At 48.3% G+C, this 16,062-nt stretch overlaps 1 protein-coding gene across 2 annotated transcripts; it reads left to right on the top strand.

Moving 5' to 3' along the window:
• The first annotated feature begins 1,142 nt into the window (after positions 1–1,142).
• LOC121673192 (lysophosphatidic acid receptor 4-like) lies at positions 1,143–14,810 on the top strand. Of its 2 annotated transcripts, none has more exons than XM_042046292.1 (2): positions 1,143–1,611; positions 12,095–14,810. In XM_042046292.1, the coding sequence occupies exon 2, from the start codon at positions 12,248–12,250 to the stop codon at positions 13,292–13,294; it is 1,047 nt and encodes a 348-aa protein (XP_041902226.1). In that variant the 5' UTR covers positions 1,143–1,611; positions 12,095–12,247; the 3' UTR covers positions 13,295–14,810. The 2 variants fall into 2 exon arrangements, with proteins under 2 accessions (XP_041902226.1, XP_041902227.1); XM_042046293.1 differs by lacking the exon at positions 1,143–1,611 and adding an exon at positions 1,662–2,559.
• Positions 14,811–16,062: the final 1,252 nt, after the last annotated feature.

Here is a 16,062-nt window from a genome sequence, read left to right as displayed (position 1 = left end):
GGTTGATAGCACAACATTTGGCCTGTTCAGGGGGAGAAGGGTAAAGGCATCCATGCAGTCCTTTGAATGCTTGGAGGGCAGCAGGAGTATGTTGCTCTGGGGATGTTTTCTTTGTCATCAATACCAAAAATCTTATGTTCCATAGTGAAAAAGTTGGAATTTAAATTTTTTTTGGTGATCTCTAAAGGTTGGAGAGCAGCATCATGGCTCAACCTATAGATTGCACTTTTCCAGCTTTCTAGTGTTGGCTGTAGCAGGAAAAACGCTCCTTTTAAAAGAAAAAAAAAAAAATCCTAAACCAAGTGGTGACTGAATAACCTGCTCAGTACAACTTCTGCCAACCACACACAGATGTGAAGCTGGAATCACTACGGCGGTTTAAGAAGGATGGACTCCACAAAGGGCGTAGATCCCATTCCCAATCTCCTGTAACATTTTGAGGAGTTGTTCTCCCAGCCCTTGAAGTTCCCAACAGCTGAAGACTTTTGTCAGGAGAGTTTAATTAAACCAATAACTGCGGAGAGAAAGCAAACATCCCAGCCAGGCACAGCTGCCTGGGTCGGTTCCAGCAGCAGCAAAGTTGGCACAACCACCACATTCTGCCTAAATTCTGTAAGAGGCACAGAAGTTTTGGGTTAAGATTTATGCTGTATTTAATCTTTAAGGAGCCATCAGTCTCCTTTCTAATGGGTTTGCCCAGCCCGGGCAGTTTTGAAGCTCAGACTCAAGATGTTAATCTGTGAAAAGGTTTCAGGGAGCTCATCCTAATCTGTGGCAGCACACCCAGCTCCCAACATTCTTTTTTCCCTAAAAAACGCTTTCAAATGCCGCCGTGTTGGTCAATGAGTCCCCACTGATCTCTCACCCTCGCATGAGAATGGGTGTGAAGAGCAGCCGCATCTCCCCAGGGATCAACATTTCCATGCAGCCGCCTGGAAATGCCCACAAGCCACGAAACCGGGTTTCTGGATAAGTTTACTGGCGATACTGGTGGGTTTTCCACCCTGAGCCTTCTGCCAGCCCCCACACTCGGTGACAGCGATGCCTTGGGCCACCCCGCCACCATTCCCCCACATTTTCTGCCTCTTTTGTGACTAAACAAATAGAATGGACCTTTGCCCATCGGGAGCAGGAAACATCTGCACCGCCACCGTTCTCGCTCCGAATCCACGCTCCTGTTTTTGTGTTTCGTTAAACCGAGAGCTCGCAGAGGCTGGGGTTTAGCAGCCTGGAGCTGCTGGGCTGTTACATGAGATATTCAGGAAGTTATTTGCATGGAGGATAAAAGCCTGTGGCAGCAGCCGGACGCGCTGCAGAGGCGACTCAGCCACGGTGGCCACCAGCCCCAGGAATTACACCCATCCCAGCCTCACAATGAGTTGTTTACTGGCCTTGGCTGCCTGTGGGAAGAGCCAAGGAGAGCGGAGGAAGAGGAGAGACAAACACAATGCGAGCGAGACGCGTTAGGGGGAGGCTGGGCTTTAGCAGCAGCCCCGGGATTTCAGCCCTATGGAAGCAGAGAGAGCTGAAAAGGGAATAAAATGAACCATCCGCCGCCTCGCTCCTGCTGCCAGAAGAACCTCGTCCCTACCTGAAGGGCTGATATCGAAGGTAAGAGGGGGAAATGACCAGTTTTTAGGCAGAGGGCAGATTCACCGCGCGGCTCTCGGGGGCAGCTCCCAGGCAGACGCAGCCACGCTTCCCTGAGTATTTGTAATTACGGCCCTGGAGAAGGAAAGCTGACCGGTTTTCCAGCAGGAATCCAGCGCTTTCAGGGCAAGAGCTCAGACTGTTCCAGTCAGCTCATTTGAGAAGATTTAAAACAAAACAACAACCCCCAGCCTAACAAACAGCGCCTTTCTAAATCTGCTTAGGGAGATATTTTCTTTTCACGGCCAGCTTTGCTCTGCAGCTTCCCAGCGCTTTCCCGATCCTCAGCTCCCCCCCTCTGCTCCTCACTTTTTTTAATTGGAAGGCAAAACAATTACGGCCGCGGGAAGGAAAATCCGAGCTTTGAGGAGCTTTTCCCGGCTCCTTCCCATCGGGCACGCTCTCCCAGGCTGGGTCCCCCGGCTAATTGCTCAGGAAATCCGCGCTGCTCATTGTCGGGCTGTCCTTAAGCTGCTAATTCCGAACTGGGAGAGGCTCTGGAAGGGAATCCATGGATAGAGCCCCGCGAGAGGGACCCAGCGGAGACCCGGGGCGGGGCGGGCTCCGGCGCTAATAACACATCCCTGTCCAATGGAAAGCGTTTCCTATGGAGACCCCCAGGAGTTCCCCCTGCCCACAGCCCCTGCCCAGACATTGGGCCCATTCTTGCGTCCCGTTTTCCCAAGACACGATGGCAGCAGCGCTCGGCAGCCCCGATCCCGCTTGGAACAAAGGCCGGGCAGCTGCCACCCAGCGCGGAGTTTGAGGATGAGCGGCTGAACTTGGACAAAGTGGGATTTTCCGCGTGGGAATAACGCGGCTCGTGTCCCAGGGACACAAAGGATCGCTGCGGGCTGTCAGGGAGGGATCCCCTGGAAGCACCGAGCCGCGGGAATGGTGGCGACCCCGGTAAGTCCCTGCTGTCCCCTTCCCGAGGCAGGAAAAGCGGCCGGATTTCATGGCAGCTCCGGGAGGGGGTTCTGGAAGCTGAAGGCTCGGATGGATGTGGGGGATGAACCCAGCCGGGTTTCACTGGAGATCAGCGGTGTTTTCCCTACGCTGGCAGCTCCCACTCCTCCCGCTCCAGCCCCAGCTGGGGCTGCTTAAAGGCAGAAAGATGAGCTCCAACTTTTGGGGAAGTAAGTCCTGTGTGAGCTACTCCTCCAGATTGCATGGAAATGGTTCTAACTCCCACCGTAGTTCTCCATTCCCATCGAGATTCTCGTTGTGGCACTGCAGGTGACAAGTTTAGGACTTTTCTCTCCTGTTGTTTGTTGTGCGTTTGTGAAAACGGTCCCTTGGTTACAGCTTTCTTTTGTACTTGGAGTCAGTGTCATAAAGACACTTTAAGCTTAAAAAGGAGTTGGGTATAAATGTGGCATAAATTAGACTTTCACCTTCGTTTAATGGAGGGCTGGTTCCTACAAACTCTATTAAAAATTAGGAATTAAGTTATAAATATTATACTGAAGACCTTAAAAATTTATTTAATCACTTTGGCTTTCATTCATGGCCAAAATCTACTCCTGTAAAGCAGCAAATTTCAATGAGAAAAATTCAAAGACAGCTCTAAAAAACCGGGAGTCAGAAGTAAAATGAACGATGAACAACATCATTTAAAGATTTGGCTGTTTGGAAGAGAGAGGATTTAACACGATATAAGCACATGGCAGAAGAATTTGCAGGAAGAGTTCGGAGGTTTTAATGACAATCCCAAATCATTGTTTGAGAGGAGACAATTGTGTGTGGTTTTTGTATTGCTGCCCTATAGGAACAGAACAGTCAAATCCAGAGGGTGGGAAGTACAAAGTTCACAGTGATAAGGACATTCCCCCCCTTGTAGTACTTTTCCATCTTCTTGCCCTTAGGAGCATTCCCTAAAAACAAAACAGGCAGGAAACCCTGGTACTTGGGGGGTTCAAAGCCTCTGAATTTTAAAAGTGTCAGGACAGCCCACCAACGCTTATGTCCAAAAGGGAGACAGAGGAGTCCTTCAACTTTATTCGAATAAGAGGAGAGAGTCCACTGGGCACACGCCCATGGGATTTTCTCTCTCGAGGTTTCGGAGGGCACAGCCTCCCTTTTATCCCGAACTCCCGGCCGCACGTTGCCCTCTTCGTTTCCCTCTTGCCTGAGGTACCAGGAAGGTGCAGCCTTCCCGAACTGCCTATCCCATATCCCCCCTTGAACCTACTGTTTTACCCCAAAGTTCAGAAGTCCAGCCTTGTGCAGACCCGTGCCTGTTTCAGGAACCAGACTGTCTGGGCCCGGTAAGGAACCTGCTGCCCCAAGACAGTAGAGGCACTAGGACCCATTTCAGACCTTAACTCCCATCAAACTGTTTGTAAAGACATCGGCACACATCTTTCGTCTCAAAAGGAAATCCAGAAACACATGGGAGGGAGGAAGGGAATGGGACAGGAGGCTGAACAAGTCACTGGAATCCTTTGAGGCTAAAAATGAGAATCCCCCTCAACTGATAAAAATCGATGTCCTCCGAATTCCAGGGAGCTCAGCTCCACACGGACAAACACAACAAATGCCCCAATTCCCCACTCACCTTCATTTAGGGCATTGCAATGAGGCACAGAACTGCAAAGCTGGGGTTGCTGAGGAGCAGGGATGGAAACATTCCCTGGGCAGGGGGAGGATGCTCTCCCAGCTGGAACATGGATCCCTCCTCCAGCTGTGACCTCATGGCTGGAGCACAAGAGCAGGAATTAAGGCAGTTTTATCCAAAGCTTGGGCCAGATCCTGGAGACAGGGCGCACCGTTGGAGGGGACGTGGCAAAGCAATTTGGGATTCTGTCACTGTGGCACTTGGAGCCATCTGGATGGATGCCATGTCCGTGATCCACGGGTGCCAGCTGCCCCTCACCCTGCTTAAGGCTTATTTGGGATTTGGGGCTCTATTTCCCGATGTCTAAGCGTTACTGGCCAGGGCTGTGTGGCTGGAGCGGCATTCCCATCCTGACGGAGCTCCAGGATCCCAAAGGAGCCGTCCCCACGGGATGGGCTGGGTGGGGGTGCTCCTGGAGCACTCAGCCACCCTCAGCAGGTCTTCCCAGGTCAAGCGTGCGTGCAGAGCCTCACTCTGTTCCTCCACACGTTGCTCCTCCTCCCTAAATAAGGATCCGATTTAGTCCCAGGGAAGGGGAGCCACCACCTTCCACAGAAGGGAAATTCTCTCCCTGAAAAGAGGAGCTCTTTATTCCCAGAGCAGACAGTGGCTCTGCGAAGCTTCCTCCTGCACCAGCTCCCAGCTCAGCCCCATAAAAGGGGTAAAGATCCACCCTGCTCCGGAGCCAGACCAGCCTGAGCTGACCCTGGCTGCAGGGAAGTGTGCTGGATCATTTGTAAGGGTTTTGGTAGGAAAAGGAAAATCTCTTTATCTTGGCAAGTGAAATTAAGGGACATTCATCAGTCCCTGAGCCCCAAGACAAAGGTGTATTCTGGCAGCAGAGCAGATCCTGTCTCTGGACAAAACATGAGCTCATCAGGCTGTGAGACCCTCTAATGCTGTAAACACACAGCCACAACAGACCTCTTCTTTTCCTCCAATAATATTCCCATTTTCCTTTCTTGAACCTGCAGACAACCCACCCTTTTCCTCCCCAGCATGTGTTTTACAGAGGGATATAACCATATTTAGCAGGAAAAGCAGCATCCAGCCCTTGCACGATGCCAAAATGTCATTGCCTTGCCCTGATCTCATCATTAGAAATCTGATTTCTAAGAAGCAGAAACACTGCTGTCTGTCTGAGATTGGATACTTCTGCATTGTGGAGTTGTTTCATACTTATTTTAACACTTTACAGAAAAAAACAGGTTGGACAAGGCTTGGAGTACCCTCTGGAAGGTATCTCTGCCCATGGCAGGGATGGAACAGGATGAGCTTTAAGTTCCCTTCCAACCCAAACCATCCTGGGATTCTACAGTCCCGAGAACTTCCCCTTTTCCTCACAGGATAAAGCCATTTAAGAGAATAAAACCTTATTAGATCAGCCCCCTGCAGTAAATAAACACAGGGCTCAGGTCCCTCAAGGTCCCAAACACAGATTGTGTCCAGCCCCATGGAAGGATTGGCCCAGCACCCAGAGGAATCCAGACAGAGCCCTTCCAGCCAGGCCACCTTGCCAAGGTGAAATCTTGTTTGTGCTGCTGTGCTGGCACCTTCTTGCTACAAGGGAAGGGGAAAAGTCCATAATTTTTGGATAATCAGAGGAGAAAGTTCAGCTCTCCCATTTCAGCCAAGGGAGTACAGAGGATCCAGCCCAATGGGATGAGGATGGGGTGACAGGAGGGCTCTATGTGGCTCAGAGGAGCTGAGGAAAGGCAACAAGGAGCCAAAAAGCCAAGGAATGGCCAAGGAGCCATGGAAATTGTGTCAGGGAAAGCGAAGAAAGGCAGCTTGTTGGGCAGGCTGCTGACTGGGAACCTTTTGGAACTGTGAGCAAATAAACCCAGGCCTGTTGTTGGAGTCCCCAGTGGCTCAGGGAAACAGGAGTCGCTTATTTTTTATGTTGTTTTTTTTCTTAGCCACACTTTGTAAAGAACCAGGGCTACATCAAGGACGCAGCAACCTCCACCACAAACATTATTCCTGGGTGAAAACAACCTAGTCAGACAGGGTAACTTTGCTTTTCAGCACTTCATCAGCTTTTCTTTGCATCTAAATCTTCTCCATTGAAGCCGGCGCTGCCATTATCCAGCAATGCCCCTTCAGTGAGAGACCTGGCGCTCCAAACAAGGAGCATTCCCGCACTCCTCCAGCACCAAAGGCGAAGCAAAAAGCCCCTCTTACAAGTGTTAAATAATGCAAACTTCGCTGGGAAGCTTGGGGTGAATTCCATTGTTTCCTGGCTGCGGCCCAGCCCCTCTGGAGGCTGCTGGGGATGGGGAAAGGCAGAGCACGCCAAGGGTTAAAGGGTGATGTAAATGGAGAGAGACATTCTCAGTGCAAACAAAAAGAGAGTCATGCCCTGAGGATCAGTGGCTGAATATGGGGTAAGGCAGTTCACGATTCTCTTCTGAAGGAAACATTTTAATTAGCTCAATCCAAAACAGATACAGCCCAGAGAAGGCACCACGAGCAGGAAATGCTTTGTAAGTCTCAGAGGACAGTGAGGAGACAACGGCGGTGCTGAGCAATTAAAAACAAAAAAAACAAAAAAAAAGGGAAAGAATAAAGGAGAGAGCCTTTAGGGTTCGGCCTAAAGGAGAGGCTCAGGCTTCCTTCCCTGCTCCATCCTGGAGAAGAATTCACTTGGGGTCCTGCTGCAGCTCGTGCACGACAGAGAGGAGCTGTTGAACGTGGAGGGGTGTGAGGGTCCCCAAAAGCCAAAGCCAGCTCAGAGCAGGGGGCGGGAGCGGCCGGTGGCTCCCGCCTCATCCCGGCGCATCCCTGCGCTCACTCCTGGCTGAGGGAGAGCCGATGCCTCCTCAAGCGGTCCCATGTTTGGGGTTTTTCGCTCACAGAGGATTGGAAAGCAGCTGCTGAAACCTGACTGAAGCGAGTAACTCCCAACCCCACCTTCCCACAGGTACAGGAGACTTTGTCGCAGCCGCAGCAAGGGCTGGGGAGTGCCAGGCCGGGTGACACTGAGCACAATAAGTGTCAAAGCCATGAATAAGAGCCTTCCTGCCTTGGCTTTTATGCTAATCACCCGCGAACGTCCCCTTTCCCCGGCATACCGGCCGGGCATTCACTCCGATAAACCAGGCAAGAATGGCCCTTTGAAGCTCCACAAACCTCCGTGGACTTCAAAGTCCCACTTCTGTCTGCTCCTTTCCTACTGTTCTCCAATACATCATTTAGGATTAGGAAATGAAAGAGATTAAAGCATTTCTCCTTTCCAGAGTTTCGGATCGTCAATAGAGCTTTGTTTAGGCTGCTGCTCCGCTTCCCACCCTCTAATCCCAGCCTTTCCCTGCTCCTACCGCACCGGGCAAGAAAACAGGCGAAGGTTACTGGGAATCTGCGAGGAGTTTCGGGAGGATGGAGCGCTCGCAGGCACTCAGCGAGCTGAGCCAACCCCAAAAGTGGTGTCCCAAGCTATTTCCCATCCCTCCACCTTTCTCTGGAGAAGCCAGATCCAGCATCACCTACTCCAGCTGGTCCAGCTTTCCATAAACCCACACAGCTGACACTGGGAGAACAGAGGCAGCATTACTGTGCAGCCCCAGCTCCTGGCCTGGCAGCCTCTGGACAGGGAAAAATCATCCACCAGATTGCCCCAAACTGGAGGCTAGTCCTTAAAGCTGCTTCCAGTTCACACTCTCTGAGCCCTCTGTGACCAAATCCAACTTTTATTGAAAAAAGAAAGTAGAAGTAAGTGCAAATTCCATTGCAGGAACTGAGATGTTTAATGTTTTTCAGGTAGAAAAAGGGTTTTTTTTAAATATAATAGTTCTGATTTTATCTATTCAAACAATAGCAGTTTAATCTCATTTTGTCTCTAGTCAGCATTCTGGAAGAACCCAAGTCCTACAGCCTTACACAGAATTATCATCTCCGCAAAAATCTGCCAAAAACCCAAACATCTCCCCCCACAAACCCTTTTGTTTGAGCCTTCTGCCTAATTAAAGTGGAACGAAGGAAGGAAATAAACCCCAAGAAGTTGCAGAGCAGAGTTTGTTGTAAAGCGGTAACCCTGGGCTCCGTGGTGGGAGTAAGTTACACATCCCACAGGCATTGTAGCAGTGGGGTGAGGAGCAGGGAGCTGCAAACCCTGGAGTGAATGGAGTTTTGTCAGGAGAAGGCAGAAATAAAGCTCTTGCTGTGCCCCAGGAAAATCCCGATTTATTTCCAAGGTCAGGGGCTGAGACCCTATGAAAACACAATGAGTGGTGCCACAACCTGGAACAAAACCCAGAGAAACCTCCCCAAACCCCACTGTCCTGCAGGCTTTGGCTTCTCTACCTATAAACCTTTGTTTCTCAAGATTTAAGAGATAACCTGAATACACACCGTGACAATCCAGCAAAGATCCTTCAGCTTTGGGAGGTTTTCCCATCAGGGCTGTGCCAGGCCTCCCAAAGCCAGTGTTCAGTGGTTTAAATGAACACACAGGATGTCCCTCGCGTCCAGACTGATAAAGATCCACTCATCTGACATCTCACATGATTAAAAGAAAATGTGACGATGCCAAAAATGCCAGGCCCAGACTCTGTGCTGGTTTTTCTGACCTCAGTTTGCTGCACGTGTGAAGAACGGGATCAGTGCGGAGCAGGAAGAATGGGATAATGGAATGACAGGGGCTGGTTTTAAATTTGTTTTTTCCCTGCGGTAATTCCTGTTCTAACAAACAGTTGCTCTGGATGGAGCTGCAGTCTGGCAGTTTGGAGGTGTCTTGGGGTGCTGGGAGGAGGAAATAGAAGAATTGTAAACAGGATGCTCAAGGCGCCATAGGAAGTAACACCAAGTTTTCCTCTCTTTTCAGTCCATGGAGGATGGGATTCTTGTGCAATAAAAGAGTAAACCCTCTGCTGAACCTCACTCTGAATAACAGGGTTATGTGAGGGATGGCTGCTGGAGGTTTGCTTGTACCACCCCTGCCAGGAGAGAGAATATTCTGAATTTTATCACATTAAACAGGGGGTTTATTCTGTTACATTCCTCCCCTCCTGGACTCACCCCCAGTTTAAATATAGGATTTAAAGCTTTGCCCTGCCTGAAATATAAAGAAAACCCCTTTGTCATCCTGTATTTACTTAACTTTTAAAAATATATTGCTTTATTTTCCCAGCAAGGCAACAGCAGTGGTGACCGTGGTGTCCATGAAGAGCATCCCACTGCTTTAATCCACAGTGGAAAGGAAGGAAAGGGAATTTTACACTCGGAAAACTCAATCTGTGGACTCATCCTACAGAATTTAAAGCACATGGCTGGGTTTCAAAGCCACTTGTCAGCTTGTTTAAACACCTCAGGGTTCCATAGGTAAACAAGCCAGGCTGTATTTTAAAGCCCATAAGTTAACTAGACAATTGCTGGCAGACAATTCCCAGAGATTAGACACTGGAAAAAACGGGATTTGACCTTGGGGCTGTCTGGAGCAGAGCAGGGAGAAAAGAATCAGGTGATGAAGCATCTTTTTTCCTGTGTGAGGAGTATCTGGGTCAGGCTACAGGCAACGAGCACTTGGTCAGGAGCAAAGGTGAGAGTTCCAAAGGCACCTTCCAAACCTGGGTCTTGAGGAACTGCCAAAACCCAGGCCAGGTTGGAAAGCAGGGTTTCCATCGGGCTCCCAGGCTGTGTGAGGTTTCAAAGGACACCCAACCCCTCTGAGATCTGCCCAGTAGGACCCAGAGTGAAGCCTGGACCAGGAGAGTGTGGCACACCTGGGGTTCACACACCCAGGGAGTCACATTCCAGCATAAGCACAAACTCTCCTGATGGAGATAACAGGGAGTGTCTGCACTGGGAGGGAGCTCCAAGCCAAGGATTTAATGCTTTAGGCTGAGGGTTAAGCCAAGGCTCAGCTATTCCTGTTGGAGTTCGTGAGCTTTCCAGTCCAACTTAGCTCTTGTTTAAAGGCATTTAACACTCAGGCAAGACCTTTCCTTACTTACACCACCACAGAGCCAAAGAAAGTGAGTTCAATCCCACATTTGAGATTTTACTCCTGTCCTTGTCATAAATTTAAATATTTGTTATCTTTATTTAGCTTGTTTCCCACTCAAGTTCATCTAACCATGAATTTAGAAGAAAAACACTTCCACAGGAGAGACCTCCGAGGTCCAACTCATCATTTTGGATGTCCAAAGGTTGAAATAATTTGAAAGTCATTTGTGATGGGAGATGTGGGCATCCTCCTTTCCTGCCACTTTGCCAGGTGCAAAGGTAAGGTGCTGCCTGCTCCCAGGGTCACAGCACCAGTTTTTGGGAAGCCTGTGGTTCTCCAGGCATTCCCAGGTGAGGAACTTGCCCCTTCCACCCGGCAAAGCCATGGCTATTCCAGCTTTCCCAGCACTTGCCATTTTACCAGCAAGACTGACAGCTTGCATGCGAGAACAATGGTCAGCATGAGCTTTCCCAGGAGGAAAACATATGGAAAACATCTGATTTTGATCGTTTGCACCCCAGATTATCCCAAATCCATGCTTTCTTCTCCATTCTATTTGTTTATATGTTGCCATTACAACCTTTAACACAACTAGTGACAGGTTTGGAGCTGAAACTCATCTGTCAGGGCATGACTGTGGAAAGGATCCCACTCTTCACAAGGGTTTTGCCTCCAAATTATTCCCAGTTGTAGCTCCTAAATTTCTTAGATTACAAGGAGATTCCAAACTGGTTCATATTTGGTTGGAGTTTGTAAGGAAAAGGTCTTTCCCTTCATGACCCAACTTTGCTCCGCATTTCCAAGAAGTGCTGATCCAACTCACAAACCCTCCTCGCTCCAACAAGGAGACTTTCCAAGGGAATATCCTCACAGGAATTAAAAACACTTAAAGTAGCCAGGAGAGATGAGCCAGGCAGTTCAGGAAGCACCTATGTCCAAGTAAAAACATGCTCACTTTAACTCCGCCTGTCTCCAAACCTTGTTGAGTTGGGACAAAATCTCGTTAAGAGTGTAGTCCATGAGATTTCCCAAATTTCACATTCCAAACCTCGACAAAGACCAGGAATGAAAAGCAGCTGTTGGTACAGCTTAGAGGAGTCTTTCTCGGGAAGGTTTTACACTTGCAAAAAAATCCCTCTTGGAAGTAATACCATATTTGCAGACATTTTTAAGGGGGAAAAAAGTGAACGTGGCTTTGGGAAGTGTTTTTGATAAACATTTCTGAGGTACAGCAGTTTTCTACTTCGGAAAACATGTGTAAAGATGCTCCTACTTTCAAGTAGAAAAAAAGGCAAAGCAGCTCTTTGTTATCATAGATTTTGTGGATTTTTAAAATACTTTTGCATCAAAAAAGGTTGAAAATCCATAGAACTTTCCTTTGTGCACAGTTTAAAGCAAACACTAAAACCTTCAGCTTTTCTCCTCCTGTTACAGGTTTAGGAGAATATTTCAGAGGTTTCATTCTGTTAAATTTCTTTCCAAACACACTGGGCCAATTCCATCTCAGATTTCAAACAAAAACCTTTCCAAGGGGAAAGTTGGAATTACCATAGAATGATTTGGCTTGGAAGGGACCTTAAAGCCCCTCTCGTTCCACCCCCTGCCATGGACAGGGACACCTTCCATAGACCAGGCTGCTCAGAGCAATCACTCTCCTTCAAACAGGAGGATGAGGGAGTGATGGAAAGAAAGGCAAGGCCAAATTCAGTAAATTCTGTCTTCAACTGTGAAAAATCCCAGTAATAGAGGAATTTGTAAAGACTCGCTTGAAAACTAAATCCTGCTCTTGTTTGCACATCCATTGACTTGGGAATTTCTCTTGCACAGCCACTTTGGGTGACAGGTTCAGGACTGATGGCAGTTCTCTCTCTCTCCTTCAGGATGAAAGGATCCATGAGGGAGATGCGGTAGGAAGGAGTCCAGCCACCTCCCTGGAATGTGTTCCTTCGGGAAGGGGCGAGCTCCCTGCCTTATTTTATGGATGTCACTGAAGTAGACTTTGAAGGCCTTTGGAAGCCCATCCCAGACTTGGCATGGGAAACCACAGCAACAACCATACCTGCCTGACAGATGATTCCTTCAAGTACAACCTGTACGGAGCCGTGTACAGCGTGGTCTTCATCCTTGGCTTGATCACAAACTGTGCCTCCCTCTTTGTTTTCCTCTTCCGGATGAAGATGCGGAGCGAGACGGCCATTTTCATGACCAACCTGGCAGTTTCAGACTTGCTTTTCGTGTTCACTTTGCCCTTTAAGATTTTTTACAACTTCAACAGGCACTGGCCCTTCGGGGACAGCCTGTGCAAGATCTCGGGCACGGCGTTCCTCACCAACATCTACGGGAGCATGCTGTTCCTCACCTGCATCAGCGTGGATCGCTTCCTGGCCATCGTGTATCCCTTCCGCTCCCGCACCATCCGCACCAGGAGGAATTCTGCCATCGTCTGTGCCGGCGTTTGGATCCTGGTCCTCAGTGGCGGAATTTCAGCTTCGCTGTTCTCCACGACCAACGTGTCCAACACCAGCACCACCTGTTTTGAAGGGTTCTCCAAAAGGATCTGGAAAACCTACCTGTCCAAGATCACCATATTTATTGAGGTGGTGGGATTCATCATCCCTCTGCTGCTCAACCTCACGTGCTCCTCGCTGGTTCTCCGGACTTTACGAAAGCCGGCCACCCTGTCCCAGATTGGGACGAACAAGGAGAAAGTGCTGAAGATGATCATTGTGCACGTGGCCATTTTCGTTGTGTGCTTTGTCCCCTACAACTCCATCCTGTTCCTGTACGCGCTCGTACGTTCCCAGGCCATCGCCAACTGCTCCCTGGAGAGGTTTGCCAGGACCATGTATCCCATCACATTGTGCATCGCCACCCTCAACTGCTGCTTTGACCCCTTCATCTACTACTTCACCTCTGAGTCCTTCCAGAAGTCCTTCAACATCAAAACCCAGATCAAAATGGATTCTCTTTTCAAGACGGAGATGCCGCTCACAAAGACGGCGCTGCCGGCGCCACAGGATGAGATCAGTGATCAGGCCATCACCAACGGAGGAGATCCCACATCTGAATCCCATTTCTAGGGAGATGTTTACACAGGGAGTTATCCCCCATTAACTCCTGATTAACACCACGTGGCAAAGAGCTGTTCCAGAAAACGGGGGTTCACACGTGGGGTTAATGAAGAAAAGCTGCTGGGGGATGGCAGATCCTCACACTGGGATGGTCCCATCATATTCCACAGGTGAACACGAAATATCAAAATCCCAATGGATCTCCCTTTGGAGATTATGGGTAGGCAACAACACATGCATCAGCTCAGGAGGGAGCAGAACAACTTCTTTAACCAGAAGATGCCAACATTTGGCATTTTTCCCCCTCAGCAGTTGACATGGGACCAGTTGGGAAGTAGAAAATGTCATTTTCTTAGAGATTCCTGCCTTCTGGAGATGCATCCTCATCCTCATATGTTAACTCAGTAACTTCCCACAATATGTATGTTTGCTTTCAAAGGCATAATAAAAGCTTGTGGCTTTCCCTTACTCCACTGCCAGAGTGTAGAGCCTGGTTTTCCTAGAGACTGGAATTTATGGAGACGTTTGAAGTGTAAATAACTGTTTAGCAATTAGGCAGAAGAGTTGCTTGGTGATGGCAAAGATAATAAGAAAAAAAGATAATTAATACTACAGTTTTGAAATCTGAAGTTTCATTTTTATCAGATTAAGCTGTCGTTTAATTTATTTGATTATTTTTAATGCCACGTCTGGGGAGGAGTAAAGAGCTCATTAATGATCTGTTGCACCTGGGCTTTTATATCCCAGGGAATTATATGACTATTTCTGGGAAGGGCTGGGCTGTAAAGTCAGCTGGAGAAGGGCCTGAAACCCCAGAATTCTTCCAAGGGCAGAGCTCCCATATGGAACTGAGGCAGCTGAAGGCCCAGGAGTGCTGATCCCACTGAAATACGGACAAGTGGTGTCAGAGCACCCAATTAGGGGATGATCTGTGATTGTTTAATGGGCTTTTAGGGCCTCAAAGTAACTCAAAAACCAATTTTCTGCACTCTTTTCTTAGCTGGTTACAGCAATATTGTCTTGTTTTCCAATTAATTTATTACCTTTCCTTTTAGAGATTACAGAAATATATGGAAAATTAATTATTTGTATGTGTTGCATTTTACCACCTGGTTCCTTTCTCCAGCTCTTGGCTCATGTCTGAAGCTCTACAGCCCTTCCCAGGCTGGGTCATTCTTAAGTGTAAGACACAGAAATGAGGAGAACAATTTAATTTGAAAAAAATTATAAAGTTACGAGTTGTTAGCTCAGCAATCTACATTTCCACGGTAAAGCTACTTCTAGGACTGTATTGCCAAAAAAAGAGACAAATTGTTAATTGAACAGATGTTTTCCACTCATTTTCTATTTTAAGTCTCTCTGATGAAGCCTCATGAGATACGAGAGCAACACCTCAAATGTGATCATTTAAAGCAACAGAGGTTTAAGTGTGAGAAGAATTCAGCTGTAAAATGTTAATGCTTCCAAGGGAATATTTATTTAGCACTGCATTCACTTTGAATAAAGAAGTCAGTGGCTTACCAAGGCTGGGAGACCCCAGAAATTATTCTATTTCAGCCCTAAAATGTCACTTATTGGGAAAAAAGCTTATGATCAACCCATTATACACAGAGAGCACGAGAGTAGCCCAAATACTCTGTTTCAGCTCTGAGTTACAACAGTATTTACTGGAAACTTGCACACAGGACTGGCCTGGGAGGCTTTTCTGGAGATTGAGCCCTCAGAGAACAGCACTTTGGAGCAGAAAAATGTGAAAACAAGGAGAGATCACTGGGAAAAGGTGGTGGAATGAGGTCGATGTGGCGGGACAAGGACAGGCACTGACAGGAGTTTGTCAGCAGCTGGGAAAGGTTTACCTCCAGCCCAGGGGCTGAGCTGGGCTTTAGGAAGGAGCAATATTTGCCATTTAACCAGAGGCGGTGTCCGGCAGTGCACTGCCCCTTTTCCTGCCCGTGCCCCTTTCCTGCTTGACCCAAACTCTTCAGAGGGGTTTTTAAAATCCATATTTGCTTTGGTTGATGAGCCCCTCTCAACCCTTGCCATGAAATCTGTGTATTTCAGAGCAGTCGCTCCTGTAACATCAGATCAAAAGGCAAAGTGAGGGATCAGCCAGGCTTCCCTACAGGCAGAGCTCTCCCTGCGGAACAAATCCTTCACCCCATGGCAAACAGGAGGGTTGGGGAACCATCAACAACTCTGACACACCCCAAACCCTGTGAGAAATGGGGCACCCCATCCCAACACCCTGCCAGGAACTGGACTTAATGACACACAAGCTGCATTTTTAGGGATGAGAGAGAGAAGGAAAAGAGCAGGAAGAGTTCACTAACAAGCTCCATTTCTAGAGGTGGGAGAGGGAAGGAACGAGAGTGAGAAGGATCTGCTAAAAAACTGAGGGTGCATTTAGACCACAGAATATCCCAAGCTGGAAGTGACCCACAAGGATCATGGAAGCCCAGCTCCTGGTCCTGCAGAGGACAGCCCCAAGAATCCCACCTAGGCCTAAAAACACATCTTCCTATTCACAAGAAAAGTATCTGGAACATGAGAAAATGCTCTTCTCTGAGGCAAACCCCTGATTAATTCAGATTTACAGAGAGATGAGAAACCTGTTTACACTGAGCTTGCTCTCAGTGGGCAAAATCCAACTGCCAGCTTGGGAATCTTATTTTAAAGCTGCTGCTTTCCACTTGCAAAGCAAGAAGAGATCCCAGGGTTTGTGGGATTTGGGAACTTTGTGGGACAGGGCTATTCTCGTGTCTGGTGGCTGCAGAATC

Source organism: Corvus kubaryi, unplaced genomic scaffold (assembly GCF_017639235.1).
Source record: "Corvus kubaryi isolate FWS band 111438036 unplaced genomic scaffold, C.kubaryi_AGA036_p1.0 65278, whole genome shotgun sequence".
Classification (NCBI taxonomy): domain Eukaryota; kingdom Metazoa; phylum Chordata; class Aves; order Passeriformes; family Corvidae; genus Corvus; species Corvus kubaryi.
This window is presented reverse-complemented; position numbering and strand designations above follow the sequence as displayed.